Source organism: Phaenicophaeus curvirostris, unplaced genomic scaffold, assembly GCF_032191515.1.
Source record: "Phaenicophaeus curvirostris isolate KB17595 unplaced genomic scaffold, BPBGC_Pcur_1.0 scaffold_51, whole genome shotgun sequence".
Lineage (NCBI taxonomy): Eukaryota > Metazoa > Chordata > Aves > Cuculiformes > Cuculidae > Phaenicophaeus > Phaenicophaeus curvirostris.
The window spans coordinates 583,668-598,936 of NW_027206674.1; the positions used below are offsets into that span (position 1 = coordinate 583,668).

At 60.0% G+C, this 15,269-nt stretch overlaps 2 protein-coding genes across 2 annotated transcripts; both read right to left on the reverse strand.

Moving 5' to 3' along the window:
• Window positions 1-617: 617 nt before the first annotated feature.
• ILVBL (ilvB acetolactate synthase like) lies at window positions 618-12,479 on the reverse strand. Its single transcript, XM_069881493.1, has 15 exons — window positions 12,359-12,479; window positions 12,035-12,236; window positions 11,313-11,440; window positions 11,076-11,214; window positions 10,720-10,831; window positions 10,533-10,632; window positions 9,428-9,525; window positions 7,782-7,918; window positions 7,001-7,135; window positions 6,797-6,911; window positions 4,356-4,525; window positions 4,205-4,275; window positions 3,589-3,660; window positions 3,395-3,500; window positions 618-2,082 (listed from the first exon to the last, which is right to left on the reverse strand). The coding sequence occupies exons 1-15, from the start codon at window positions 12,464-12,466 to the stop codon at window positions 1,904-1,906; spliced, it is 1,872 nt and encodes a 623-aa protein (XP_069737594.1). The 5' UTR covers window positions 12,467-12,479; the 3' UTR covers window positions 618-1,903.
• LOC138733991 (acidic leucine-rich nuclear phosphoprotein 32 family member B-like) lies at window positions 5,573-6,740 on the reverse strand (the record flags this gene model as incomplete). The annotated part of the gene is made up of 3 exons (XM_069881524.1): window positions 6,730-6,740; window positions 6,161-6,431; window positions 5,573-5,632 (listed from the first exon to the last, which is right to left on the reverse strand). Coding segments are annotated over exons 1-3 (342 nt in total), but the record flags the coding sequence as incomplete, so codon positions are not given.
• Window positions 12,480-15,269: the final 2,790 nt, after the last annotated feature.

Here is a 15,269-nt window from a genome sequence, read left to right on the forward strand (position 1 = left end):
CCCCAACGACGAAGCCACCGACCCCAACGACGAAGCCACCGACGCCGCCCCCGCTCCCCACCTTGGTTGAGCGACCAAAGAGCAGCACTTGCCTCTAGTTGCCTTCGATTTGCACAGCGCCGAGCAGGACGGGACCCCCAGATTTTTAACCCCCCCAAATTTTTACCCCCCCCTCCAAATTTTTACCCCCCTCTCCAAATTTTTGCCCCCCCCCCCCCAAATTTTTGCCCCTCCAGCCTTATTTCTACCCCCCCTTCGTTAAGGGGAGGGTGGGGGGGACACTATTTTTTTGGATTTTTTGGGGTGCCTCCTGCTCGGCTCTTTCCGTTCCCACAACCAAACCTGCCCCCCAAGTGCCTTTTCACCCCCCCCCTAAAAATTTGCCCCCCAAAACCTTCCCCCCCCCCAAAAAAAATTCAGTATTAGCTAATTCTGACAAGGGTCCGTGACCTCCATGGCTCAAGCTTGGGGGGGGGGATCCCCCAAACCCCCCTCCCCGCTGCTTGGGGACCCCAAGAAAGCGCTGGGACCCCCCTCTTCCAGCCCCCCCCCCTTTTTACCCCCCCTCTTTATTATTTACCCCCCCCCCCCCCAAAAAAACAAGAGGGGGGGTCACCGGTACGGGAGCTCTGAGCTTTATTTATTCCTCCAGCTTTTTATGGAGTTTTTTTTGGGGGGGGGACCCCAAAAAACCTCTTTTTCTCCTCAAAAATAACCCCTCTGCCAGTGTTATTGGGGGGGGTCCCCAAAATCCACCCCCCACCCCAAAATCAACCCCCCCCCCCAAAAAAAAAATCAGTATTAGCCTTAAAGGAACCAGGTGAATGTGAAGCCCCCAGGGTTAAAGCCCCTGGAGAAGGATTCGGGGGGGACAGGGGTGTCCCCTGGGTCCCCCCCCAACCCTGGGGTGGCTTGTCCCCTCCTGGGGTCTCCTGACACCCCCCCCCCTCCAAAAAAAGTCCTGTCACCGCCTCGTCACCAGCAATAAAGGACACGAGCTGCACTCGCCAACGGGGTTTGCGTGTGGTGGGAGGGGACACGGACCCCAAAGCCGCCCTCGGGGGGGCCCCAAGGGGGTGGCAACCAAGCTGGTGGCCTCCAAGGAGGTGGTGGTGGCCCCCAAGAGGGTGGCGGTGGCCCCCAAGGGGGTGGCACCCAAGGTGGTGGAACCCAAGGTGGTGGAAACCAAGGAGGTGGTGGTGGCCCCCGAGAGGGTGGCGGTGGCCCCCAAGGGGGTGGCGGTGGCCCCCAAGGGGGTGGCACCCAAGCTGGTGGCCCCCAAGGAGGTGGAACCCAACGAGGTGGTGGTGGCCCCCAAGCTAGTGGCCCTCAAGGAGGTGGGCTCCAAGGTGGTGGCCCCCAAGGAGGTGGTGGTGGCCCCCAAGGAGATGGCCTCCAAGGAGGTGGCTCCAAGGAGGTGACACCCAAGCTGGTGGCCCTCAAGGAGGTGGTGGTGGCCTCCAAGGAGGTGGCAACTAAGCTGGTGGCCCCCAAGGAGGTGACACCCAAGCTGGTGGCCTCCAAGGAAGTGACACCAACCTGGTGGTCTCCAAGGTGGTGGAACCCAAGGAGGTGGCCCCCAAGATGGTGGTGGTGGCCTCCCAAGGAGGGGACACCCAAGGAGGTGGCACCTAAGCTGGTGGCCCCCAAGATGGTGGTGGTGGCCCCCAAGGAGGTGACACCCAAACTGGTGGCCCCCAAGATGGTGGTGGTGGCCCCCAAGGAGGTGGCACCTAAGCTGGTGGCCCCCAAGGAGGTGGTGGTGGCCCCCAGGGTGAAGATGTGGCCACGCGGTGCTGGTTTCTTGAGGGGACACGCTCGAGCGGCCCTTGGGGTTGGGTTTGTGGCACCGTTGTCACCTCCTCGCTCCGTCCCCGCCCTCGGGGACACCTCGGGGCCGTCTCTAGACGGAGATGGATCCATCGCGGAAGTTGGTTTTGCCGATGAGGGCGTTGAGGAGCACGGGGCGGCCCTGGCGACACGCGGCCTGCGCGGCCTGGAGGACGGCGTCCAGCCGCTCGCCGTCCGCGCGGCCCACCACGAAGCCGCGGCCACCCAGAGCTTCGGCCACCGCGTGGTAGTCTGGAAGGGGGGGGACAGCGGCGGTGGCCTCGTCACCTCAACGGGAACGGGGTCACGGAGGCACCAGACACAGCGAGATCCACCCCGAGGTGAGAAGATGCCACCAGAGAGGGTTTGATCCACTCAAGGTGACACAAAGCCACCAGAAATGGCTCAATCCAAGGTGAGAAGATGCCACCAGGCATGGTTTGACCCACCCCAAGGTGAGAAGATGCCACCAGGCATGGCTCAATCCACTCAAGGTGACACGAAGCCACCAGAAATGGCTCAATCCAAGGTGAGAAGATGCCACCAGGCATGGTTTCATCCTCCCTAAGGTGACATGAAGCCACCAGACACGGTTTGATCCACCTCAAGGTGACAAGAAGCCACCAGGCATGGTTTGATCCACCCCAAGGTGACAAGATGCCACCAGAAATGGCTCAATCCAAGGTGAGAAGATGCCACCAGCCATGGTTTGATCCACCTCAAGGTGACAAGAAGCCACCAGAAATGGCTCAATCCAATGTGAGAAGATGCCACCAGGCATGGTTTGATGCTCCCCAAGGTGACACGAAGCCACCAGGCATGGTTTGATCCACCCCAAGGTGACAAGAAGCCACCAGTCATGGCTCAATCCACTCAAGGTGACACGAAGCCACCAGAAATGGCTCAATCCAAGGTAAGAAGATGCCACCGGGCACGGTTTCATCCTCCCCGAGGTGACAAGAAGCCACCAGGCATGGTTTGATCCACCCCAAGGTGACAAGAAGCCACCAGTCATGGCTCAATCCAAGGAGAAACGAAGCCACCAGGCATGGTTTGACCCACCCCAAGGTGAGAAGATGCCACCAGGCATGGTTTGATCCACTCAAGGTGACAAGATGCCACCAGTCATGGCTCAATCCAAGGAGAAATGAAGCCACCAGACATGGTTTGACCCACCCCAAGGTGACAAGATGCCACCAGGTATGGTTTGATGCAGCCCAAGGGGACCTGATGCCACCATCCATGGCTCGACCCAAGCTAAGAAGATGCCACCAGACACGGTTTGATCCACTCAAGGTGACGCGATGCCACCCGAAATGGCTCAATCCAAGGAGAAACGAAGCCACCAGATGCCGTTTGACCCACCCCAAGGTGAGAAGATGCCACCAGGCATGGTTTGACCCACCCCAAGGTGACAAGATGCCACCAGGTATGGTTTGATGCAGCCCAAGGGGACCTGATGCCACCATCCGTGGCATCCACCACTGGCATCCGCCCCAGGACGAGGTGGGGTCCCCCCCTGGGTGTCCCCAACGCCGGGGACGAGGTTGGGGTTGGTGCTCACCCAGGTACTCGAGGCCACAGGCCACGTTGCTGCCCAGCAGAGCCACCTGCTCGCGGGCGATCTGGCTCCAGCAGGCGTCGTTCCCCACCAGCGCGATGACCGGCGTCTGCGGGGACACAGCGTGAGGCCACCAGGACGCGGGGACAACCCCCCCGCCCACCCCCAGGGCCACCCCAGCACCTCCCCCACCTCACCTTGTGCCGGACGAAGGTGTCGAACTCCATCAAGCTGTAGCCTAACGAGCCGTCGCCGTAGAGGATCCAAACCTGGCGCCGGGGAGGGGACAAACACCGCGAATCGGAGAATCCGAGAAGCACCAAGGTTGGGAAAGACCCATCGGATCATCGAGTCCAACCATCCCGTCAACCACCAACCCGTGTCCCTCAGCTCCTCTTCTCCTCCAGCCCCCTCCCCAGCTTCGTTGCTCTTCTCTGCACTCGCTCCAGAGCCTCCACATCCTCGTGTCCCACCAACCCCCCCAGGTCCTTCTCCTCCAGGCCCTTTCCAGCCAGACTCCTCCTAGGCTGGAGCTGCCCAGGGTCGTTGTGCCCCAAGGTCCTGCTCCAACCTCATCCCCTTGGTCTCAGCCCGTGGATCCAACCAGCTCAGATCCCTCTGGAGAACCTCAAACCCTCCAGCAGATCCACCCAGCTCAGTGTCATCTCCAAACTCTCTCCGGGTGCCCTCGATGCCTCCATCCAGGTCTTTGATGAAGACCTTGAGCAGGGCTGGAGCCACCACGGAGCCCCTGGAGCCACCACAGAGCCCTGGGGCCACCCCGTGGACCTGGCCCCACGAGCCGCCTGGTACCTCAGCGTCCGGTCGGCAGAGTTTGGCTCCGAGCGCGAATCCGCCGCCGACTCCCAACGTGCCGAAAGCTCCTGCCAGGAGGACAAGAGGTTGGTTGGTTGGTTGGTGTCTCCCCTAGAGGTCCCGGGGGGCGGTGGGGCCAGGTCCTCACCGGGGTCCAGCCAGGCGAGGGGCCGGCGGGGCCGGACGGTGTAGGCCGCGGTGCCCACGAAGTCTCCCCCGTCGGCCACGAGGAGGCTCTCGGCGGGCAGCGCGGCGTCCAGGTGGTACAACACGTCCAGGGGGTTCAGGTGGTGGGTGGTGGGCGTCGCGGCCTTCTCCCTGTTGGGGGGGGACATGGAAGAGGGTGGTGGGATCCCCAAAGGACACGGAACGAGGAGCCCGTTGCCAGCCCTGTCCCAGCTTCAGCCCCAGCTTCATCCCCACCCCCAAGCCCCCGACCGTTCCCGTCTCCTTTTCCATCCATTCCCTTCTCTGTCCCCATCCCCATCTTCATCCCCATCTTCATCCCCGTTCCCATCCCCATCCTCATCTTCATTCCCACCACCATCCTCATCTTCATCCCTGTCCCCATCTTCTTCACCATCCCTGTCCCCATCTTCATCTTCGACCCTGTCCTCATCCCCATCCTCATCTTCATCCCTGTCCCTGTCCTCATCTTCATCTTCACCCCGTCCCTGTTCTCATCCCCATCTTCATCTTCATCCCTGTCCCCATCCTCATCCCCAGCCTCGTCCCCATCTTCATCCCCATCTTCATCCCTGTCCCCATCTTCATCTTCATTCCTGTCCCCATCTTCATCCCCATCCCCATCCTCATCTTCGTTCCTGTCTCCATCCCCATCTTCATTCCCATCCCTGTCCCCATCCTCATCCTCATTCCCATCTTCATCCCTGTCCCCATCTTCATCTTCATCCCTCTCCCCATCTTCATCCCTGTCTCCATCCTCATCCCCATCTTCATCTTCATCCCTGTTCCTGTCCCCATCCCCATCTTCATCCCTGCCCCATCCTCATCTTCATCCCCATCTTCATCCCTGTCTCCGTCCTCATCCCCATCTTCATCCCTGTCCCTTTCCCCACCCCCATCTTCATCCTCAACCCCATCCTCATCTTCATCCCCATCTCCGTCCCCATCTTCATCCGTGTCCCCATCCTCATCTTCATCCCCGTCTTCATCCCTGTCTCTGTCCTCATCCCCATCTTCATCTTCATCCCTGTCCCTTTCCCCACTCCCATCTTCATCCCCAACCCCATCCTCGTCTTCATCCCCAACCCCATCCTCGTCTTCATCCCCATCTCCATCTCCATCTCCATCCTCACCTTCATCCCCAACCCCATCCTCGCCTTCATCCCCAACCCCATCCTCGTCTTCATCCCCAACCCCATCCTCGTCTTCATCCCCAACCCCATCCTCGTCTTCATCCCCAACCCCATCCTCGCCTTCATCCCCAACCCCATCCTCGCCTTCATCCCCAACCCCATCCTCGTCTTCATCCCCAACCCCATCCTCGTCTTCATCCCCATCTCCATCCTCATCTTCATCCCCAACCCCATCCTCGTCTTCATCCCCAACCCCATCCTCGTCTTCATCCCCAACCCCATCCTCGTCTTCATCCCCATCTCTATCGTCTTCATCCTAAACCCCATCCTCGTCTTCATCCCCATCTCTATCGTCTTCATCCTAAACCCCATCCTTGTCTTCATCCCCATCTCCATCTCTATCGTCTTCATCCCCAACCCCATCCTCGTCTTCATCCCCATCCCCATCCTCGTCTTCATCCCCAACCCCATCCTCGTCTTCATCCCCAACCCCATCCTCGTCTTCATCCCCATCTCCATCCTCGCCTTCATCCCCAACCCCATCCTCGCCTTCATCCCCAACCCCATCCTCGTCTTCATCCCCATCCCCATCCTCGTCTTCATCCCCATCCCCATCCTCGTCTTCATCCCCAACCCCATCCTCGTCTTCATCCCCAACCCCATCCTCGTCTTCATCCCCAACCCCATCCTTGCCTTCATCCCCAACCCCATCCTCGTCTTCATCCCCAACCCCATCCTCGTCTTCATCCCCATCTCCATCTCCATCCTCGCCTTCATCCCCAACCCCATCCTCGCCTTCATCCCCAACCCCATCCTCGTCTTCATCCCCATCCCCATCCTCGTCTTCATCCCCAACCCCATCCTCGTCTTCATCCCCAACCCCATCCTCGTCTTCATCCCCATCTCTATCGTCTTCATCCCCAACCCCATCCTCGTCTTCATCCCCATCTCCATCCCCATCCTCGCCTTCATCCCCAACCCCATCCTCGTCTTCATCCCCAACCCCATCCTCGCCTTCATCCCCAACCCCATCCTTGTCTTCATCCCCATCTCCATCTCCATCCTCGTCTTCATCCCCATCCTCATCTTCATCCCCAACCCCATCCTCGTCTTCATCCCCATCTCCATCTCCATCCTCGCCTTCATCCCTGTCCCCATCTTCATCCCTGTCCCCATCCCCATCATCTTCCCCCCCGTCCTCACCCCCCCTCCATCCCCGTCCGCGCTGTCCCCTCGCTGTCCCCTCGCTGTCCCCTCGCTGTCCCCTCACCGGTTCTCCTGCTCCTTCTTCCTCTCGGCCTCTCGCAGCCGCTCCAGCCAGTCCTTGGCGCAGCCGTAACCCCGCAGCCTCCGCTCCAGCCTCACCACGAAGGAGGCCGCGTCGCCTGGGACGACACGCGGCTCGTCCCACCCCGCTCCGGCCACCACGAGGGGGACGCCCGCGCGTCTGGGGGGCGAGGAGAGGAGATCCGACCTTGCACGGCGAGCCGAGGCTTCCAGAACACGTCGGAATTCCGAAGCAGCTGCTCCCGGTCCCGGTTCACGGCCACGACGGCGGCACCGCGGCCGAAGAGGCGCCCGTAGGAGAGGCGGAAATCACAGACGCTGCCTGGGGGACACGACCAGGGGGTCAAAGCTCAGAGAATCGTGGAACCACCACGTTGGAAGAGACCCAACGGTCATGGAGTCCAACCATCCCCATCGATCACCGACCCACATCCCTCAGCTCCTCTTCTTCTCCAGCCCCCTCCCCAGCTTCGTTGCTCTTCTCTGCACTCGCTCCAGAGCCTCCACATCCTCGTGTCCCACCAACCCCCCCAGGTCCTTCTCCTCCAGGCCCTTTCCAGCCAGACTCCTCCTAGGCTGGAGCTGCCCAGGGTCGTTGTGCCCCAAGGTCCTGCTCCAACCTCATCCCCTTGGTCTCAGCCCATGGATCCAACCAGCTCAGATCCCTCTGGAGAACCTCAAACCCTCCAGCAGATCCACCCAGCTCAGTGTCACCCCCAAACTCTCTCAGGGAGCCCTCGATGCCTCCATCCAGGTCGTGGATGAAGACCTTGAGCAGGACCCAGCACGGAGCCCTGGGGACACCGCGTGGACCTGGCCTCCAGCTGGAGTCAACTCCATCTCTCAAACTCTCTCAAAGGCTTTTCCGAAGTCCAGGAGGATGCATCCACACCCAGACCAGTCCCGGAGGGGGGACACGTCGGGGTTGTCCCCCCCCCGCCCCCAGGCTCGTGGCCCCGTGCCGGTACCTGCCAGCAGCACGAGGTCGGCGTCGCGCAGGGCGTCGCGGCGGTTGTGGCGCAGGAGGAGGGGGCAGCCGGGGGGCAGGAGGCCGCGCGCCGCCCCGCCGAGGTAGCAGGGGACGCCCAGGGCTTCCAGCGCCGCGCTGGGGGACACAGGGGGAGAGCGGCACCGCGAGGGGCCAAACGGACTCGGTTGGGGCCAAACCTGGATCGGGTTGGCCCCCCAAACCGGCTCCGGTTGGCCCCCAAAACCCGCTCGGTCACAGCCCCAAACAGGCTCCGTTTGGGCTCCAAAACCCGGCTCCGTTCAGGACCCAAACTGGCTCGGTTTGGCCCCCAAAACTGGCTCACTTTGGCCCCCAAAACTGGCTCCGTTTGGCCCCCCAAATTGGCTCGGTTTGGCCCCCCAAACTGGCTCGGTTTGGCCCCCAAAACTGGCTCCGTTTGGCCCCCCAAATTGGCTCGGTTTGGCCCCCCAAACTGGCTCCGTTTGGCCCCCCAAAACTGGCTCCGTTTGGCCCTGATCACAGCCCCAAACAGGCTCCGTTTGGGCTCCAAAACCCGGCTCTGTTCAAGACCCAAACTGGCTCGGTTCGGCCCCAAAACTGGCTCACTTTGGCCCCCCAAACCGGCTCCATTTGGCCCCCAAAACTGGCTCCGTTTGGCCCCCCAAATTGGCTCGGTTTGGCCCCCAAAACTGGCTCGGTTCGGCCCCCAAAACTGGCTCAGTTTGGCCCCCAAAACTGGCTCGGTTTGGCCCCCCAAATTGGCTCGGTCACAGCCCCAAACTGGCTCGGTTTGGCCCCCCAAATTGGCTCGGTTTGGCCCCCAAAACTGGCTCCGTTTGGCCCCCCAAATTGGCTCGGTTTGGCCCCCCAAATTGGCTCGGTTTGGCCCCCAAAACTGGCTCGGTTCGGCCCCCAAAACTGGCTCGGTTTGGCCCCCCAAATTGGCTCGGTCACAGCCCCAAACTGGCTCGGTTTGGCCCCCCAAATTGGCTGTTTGGCCCCCCAAATTGGCTCAGTCAGAACCCCAAACTAGCTCAGTTTGGCCCCAAAATTGGCTCTTTTCAAGACCCAAACTGGCTCAGTTTGGCCCCAAAACCAGCTCAGTTTGGGCCCCAAAACTGAGTCTCTTCAAGACCCAAACTGGCTCCTTTTGGCCCCCAAACCAGCTCAGTTTGGGCCCCGAAAACCTCCTCAGTCAGGCCCAAACCCGGCTGATCTGTCCCCAAACCGGATCTGTCCCCAAACGCGGCTCGACTGGCCCCGGACTGGCTGATCCACCTCAAACCAGTTCAACTCTCCCTAAAATGGTCCCCAAACTGGTTCATCCAGTCCCCAAACTGGCTCAGCAGCTCTAGACCAGCTCCCCTGTCCCCAGACCAGCTCCCCTGTCCCCAAACCAGCTCCCCTGTCCCCAGACCAGCTCCCCTGTCCCCAAACCAGCTCCCCTGTCCCCAAACCAGCTCCCCTGTCCCCAGACCAGCCCCCCTGTCCCCAAACCAGCCCCCCTGTCCCCAGACCAGCTCCCCTGTCCCCAGACCAGCTCCCCTGTCCCCAGACCAGCTCCCCTGTCCCCAGACCAGCCCCCCTGTCCCCAGACCAGCCCCCCTGTCCCCAGACCAGCCCCCCTGTCCCCAGAGCTCTCACCGCAGCTCCTCGGCCGGCGTGGGGGGCAGCATGGCTTGGCTGCCCACGAGCACCAGCGGCTTCGTGGCTCGGCTCACCAGCTCCGCGCAGCGCTGCACCTGCACCCCGAACGCACCCCTGTCAGCCCCAAAAGTGCCTCCAGCCACCCCAAAATCCCCTCCAGCAGCTCCAAATCCAGCTCCATCAGCCCCAAAATTGCCTCGATCAGCCCCAAAACCAGCTCCGCCAGCCCCAAAATCCCCTCAATGTACCCCAAATCCAGCTCCACCAGCCCCAAATCCCCTCAATGAACCCCAAATCCAGCTCCATCAGCCCCAAAATCACCTCAATCAGCCCCAAAAACAGCTCCACCAGCCCCAAATCCCCTCAATGAACCCCAAAACCAGCTCAATCAGCCCCCAAACCAGCTCAATCAGCCTCAAAATCACCTCAATCAGCCCCCAAACCAGCTCAATCAGCCCCAAAATCCCCTCAATCAGCCCCAAAACCAGCTCCACCAGCCCCAAATCCCCTCAATGAACCCCAAATCCAGCTCCATCAGCCCAAAAATCACCTCGATCAACCCCAAATCCAGCTCCACCAGCCCCAAAATCCCCTCAATGAACCCCAAATCCAGCTCCATCAGCCCCAAAATCACCTCCATCAGCCCCAAAATCACCTCAATCAGCTCAAAACCAGCTCAATCAGCCCCAAATCCCCTCAATGAACCCCAAAACCAGCTCAATCAGCCCCCAAACCAGCTCAATCAGCCTCAAAATCACCTCAATCAGCTCATAAACCAGCTCAATCAGCCCCAAATCCCCTCAATGAACCCCAAATCCAGCCCCACCAGCCCCAAAATCACCTCGATCAGCCCCCAAATCACCTCGATCAGCCCCAAAACCACCTCAATCAGCTCAAACCCAGCTCCGTCAGCCCCAAAATCAGCTCATTTGAACCCCAAACCAGCCGATTTCACCCCAAAACCAGCTCCGTTGATCCCCCGAATCTGGCTCAGCTGAGCCCCCAACCCCAGCTGATCTAAACCCCCAAACCAGCTCCACCAGCCCCCAAATCAGCTCATTTGAGCCCCCCAAATCAGCTCCTTCGAACCCCCAAACCCCACCTCGTCCTCGGTGGCCAGCGGCACCTTCACGGGCAGCGGGGAGACATCCCGGGGCTCCCAGGCGCCAGCAAAGAGGTTCCTCACGTAGTTTTGGAGGTACCTAACGGAGACGGGATGAGGGGTTTGGGGCGCTGGGAGGTTTCGGGGTGCCAGGAGCACCCCGGGGTGCCGAGGAGGATCTTCTCACCACTGCACGGCCTTTCCCCGCAACCCCCGGGCGCTCTTGGTGCCGCCGATCTCCTTCTCCACCACGTGGAACGGGTAGAGGACGTCGATGGGGAGCTCCACGAAGACGGGTCCTAGGGGATCGGGGTCAGAGGGGACCTCAACATCACCTCGAAACCACTTTTTGAGGGGGTTAAACCCCAAATTCAACCAGCAGGACCCCAAAAAACTGCTGCAAACCACGTTGAGTTCCCATTTCATGGTGGAAAAGACCCACTAGGTCATCAAGTCCAACGGTTCCCATCATTTTTGGGTGGGAAACCCCAAACTCAAGAGCCCTGAAGGTGGTTTTGGGGTCCCACCACCCCAATATCTCACCGGGGGTCGCCGACTGGGCGGTGGCGATGGCTTTGCGGAGGGTGGGGACGATGTCCCGGACGGTTCTCACCGAGACGCAGGCTTTGCAGAGGGTCTTGAAGAGCGAGAGCTGGTCGATGTCCTGCAAAGCCCCTCGACCCTGTGGCGAGGAGGAACGTCGGGTGGAGAAACCCTCAAAAATGATGGAAACTCCCCCCAAAATGGGGCCTCTGGGAGATGTTTTGGGGCGTCTCCAACCTTCTGGAGCGACGCGGCCGCTCCCCCGAGGAGCAGAAGCGGGGACTCGGCCATCTGGGCGTTCTTGACGGCTGTGACGGTGTTGGTGACACCAGGACCAGCGGTGACGGCGGCGACGCCGATGCGACCTGTGAGGAAACATCTGCTGGGGTGGAAGGGTCTTCAACTAGGGGTTCAGGGCACCCTTGGGTGCTCATCTGGCTTCATCGAGCGGCTGAAGGAGCTCCAGGAGAGAAAAAAGAGGGACAAAAGCCACCACGGAGAAGCACAAAGTCCTTGAAGGTGTCTCCACTCAGCTTCAAGGCCACCAAGATGGGACACGCTCCATCCAACGGGGCAGGAGAAGGTGGTGGCCATGGGGTCACCTCATCTTGGCCTCAACCAGAGCTTCCAAACTACTTCTGGGAGGGAATAAATGGAGAGAAAACCAACCACGAAGCGTCTTGGAACCTTCCTCCACTCAAGCTCAAGCCCATCAAGATGGGACAACCCAAAACCCTCCATCCAACGGGGCAGGAGAAGGTGGTGGCCATGGGGTCACCTCATCTTGGCCTCAACCAGAGCTGCCAAACTACTCCTGGGAGGGAATAAATGGAGAGAAAACCAACCACGAAGCGTGTTGGAACCTTCCTCCACTCAAGCTCAAGCCCATCAAGATGGGACAACCCAAAACCTTCCGTCCACTGGGGTAGGAGAAGGTGGTGGCCCCTCCATATCCACACCTGAGAGCCTGGAGACGGCATCGGCCGCGAAGACAGCCGTGGCCTCGTGCCGGGTGTCCACCACGCGGATCCCAATCTTCTCGCTGGCCACCAAGATGGGGGAGATGTGGCCACCGGCCAGCGTGAAGAGGAACCGGACGCCGTGAGCCTTCAACACCTCCGCCACCAGCTCCCCGCCGTGCCGGGGGCTCCGGGGATCCACCTGCGCGAGGAGAAGCTCCTCAGGACCTCGGTGGTGTCACCAAAGCTTCGCTGAGTCGGTGGCTTCTCAAATAAGTGGGTTTTTTGGTCCCAATCGTGGTGTCCTCACCAGTTTCACCCTACCTTGTACCAGAGCTGGTGGAGGAGCCCCAAGCGATGAGCCAAAGCCACCAGCGCCGCGGCCAGTGTCCCCAGGAGGCCGGCGCAGCCGATGCCGACGAGGAGATCCATGGGGAAGGTCAAGCTGGAACCCGGAGCCGGGAAAATCAACCAGGAGATGAGGATCAACCAAGCAGGAAGGAGGCAAAAGCAGCGTCGCGGCACCGTCCCCAGGGGTTGGATTAACTGGACCTGGATTAACTGGGTCTGGATTAACTGGACCTGGATTAACTGGACCCAGTGAACTAAATCTGGATTAACTGGACCTGGATTAACTGGACCCACTGAACTAAACCCGGATTAACTGGATCTGGATTAACTGATCCCAGTGAGCTGGACCTGGATTAACTGGACCCACTGAACCAAACCTGGATTAACTGGACCTGGATTAACTGGACCCACTGAACTAAACCTGGATTAACTGGATCTGGATTAACTGGACCTGGATTAACTGGATCTGGATTAACTGGACCTGGATTAACTGGACCCAGTGAACTAAACCTGGATTAACTGGACCTGGATTAACTGGAGCCAGTGAATCTGGAATAACTGGACATGTTGAACTGGACCTGGATTAATTGAATCTGGATTAATTGGTCCTGGTGGACTGGGCCTGGATTAACTGATCCCAGTGAGCTGAATCTGAATTAACTGGACATGGTGAACTGGACCCGGATTAATTGAATCTGGATTAATTGGTCCCAGTGAGCTGGACCTGGATTAACTGGACCCACTGAACTGGACCCGGATTAATTGAATCTGGATTAATTGGTCCCAGTGAGCTGGATCTGGATTAACTGGACCTGGTGAACTGGACCCGGATTAATTGCATCTGGATTAACTGGACCCAGTGAACTGAATCTGGATTAACTGGACATGGTGAACTGGACCTGGATTAATTGAATCTGGATTAATTGGACCTAGATTAATTGGACCTGGATGAACTGAATCTGGAATAACTGATCCTGGTGAACTGAACCTGCATTAACTGAATCTGGATTAACTGGACCTGGATTAACTGATCCCAGGGAGCTGGATGTGGATTAACCGGACCTGCATTAACTGAATCTGGATTAATTGGATCTGGTGAGCTGGACCTGGATTAATTGAATCTGGATTAACTGATCCCAGTGAGCTGGACCTGGATTAACTGGACCTGGTGAACTGGACCTGGATTAATTGAATCTGGATTAACTGGACCCAGATTAATCAAACCCAGCTCCACTCCTGCAGCTCAGCCCAAGCCCAACCCAGCTCATCTGCATAATTAGCACTAATCAAGGCGTCCTCTGCCACCCACTCCGGTTTAACTGCCCCCGCTCCAACCCCTCCCTGCACCCGGAGCGGATTCCAACGCCAGATTTGCTCCTTAAACCCCAATTTCCCCCCTTTTGGGGGCCTCAACCCCCAATTTCCCTGCTTTTTGGGGCCTCAACCCCCAATTTCCCTGCTTTTTGGGGGCTTCAAGCCCCAATTTCCCCCCTTTTTGGGGGCTTCAAGCCCCAATTTCCCCCCTTTTTGGGGCCTCAACCCCCAATTTCTCCCCTTTTTGGGGCCTCAACCCCCAATTTCCCCCCTTTTTGGGGGCTTCAACCCCCAATTTCCCCCCTTTTTGGGGCCTCAACCCCCAATTTCCCCCCTTTTTGGGGGCCTCAACCCCCAATTTCCCCCCTTTTTGGGGCCTCAACCCCCACTTTTCCCCCTTCTTGGGTCGGGGGGCGGGGCTGCAGGAGGGAAATGAGGCAAAAAAAGCTGGAATTGAGTCTGTTCCCCCTCCCTGACCCCCCAGGAGACGCGGAGACCCCCAGTTCCTTCCCCCCCCCCCCCTTTTTTTCGGGGCTCCCCTCGCACCCACCTGCCCTTCCGGGAAGCGCCACGTGACCCCGCCCACACCTGAGGCCCCGCCCACTCGCTTAGCCCACGCCCCCTGAGTCACGTGACAGGGGGCGCGCCAAAGCCTCGAGGGGAAAGGAGCAGGCCACGCCCTCTCCTCGCGCTGATTGGCGGGTGGGTGAGAGGGGGCGTGACCTAGAGATCGAGGGGCGGGGCCATTGGGCGAGACGCCTATAGGCCACGCCCCCTCCTCGCTCTGATTGGTGAGTGGGCGAGAGGGGGCGTGGCCTAGAGGGTTGAGGGGCGGGGCCAGGGGAGGGGCGGGGCCAGGGAACCCCCTAGGCGGGGAGGGGGAGGGGAAGGGGGGGGGGCGGCTCTATAAGGGGCTCCATAGGGCGCTCGCGTGGAGGAGGGGGCTCTCTATAGGGGGTCTCCCTAGGGGTCTCCCGTGGAGGAGTGGGGGTCCCATGGAGGGGTCTCCCTAGGGGTCTCCCATAGAGGAGGGGCTCTCCTATGGGGGGGGTCTCTATAGGGGTCTCTATACGGCTCACCCATGGAGGAGGAGGGGGTCCCATGGAGGGGTCTCTATAGGGGTCTCCCATAGAGGAGGGGCCTATCCTATGGGGGGGGTCTCTATAGGGGTCTCTATGGGGCTCACCCATGGAGGAGGGGGGGGGTCCCATGGAGGGGTCTCTATAGGGGTCTCTATAGGGGTCTCCCATAGGCGTCTCCCATAGAGGAGGGGGGGGTCCCATGGAGGGGGTGTCTATAGGGGTCTCCCCGTGGAGGAGGGGGGGGGTCCCATGGGGGGGTCTCTATAGGGGTCTCCCATAGAGGAGGGGCTCTCCTCTGGGGGGGTCTCTATAGGGGTCTCTATGGGGCTCACCCATGGAGGAGGGGGGTTCCCATGGAGGGGTCTCTATAGGGGTCTCTATAGGGGTCTCCCATAGGCGTCTCCCATAGAGGAGGGGGGGTCCCATGGAGGGGTCTCTATAGGGGTCTCCCGTGGAGGAGGGGGGGGGTCCCATGGGGGGTCTCTATA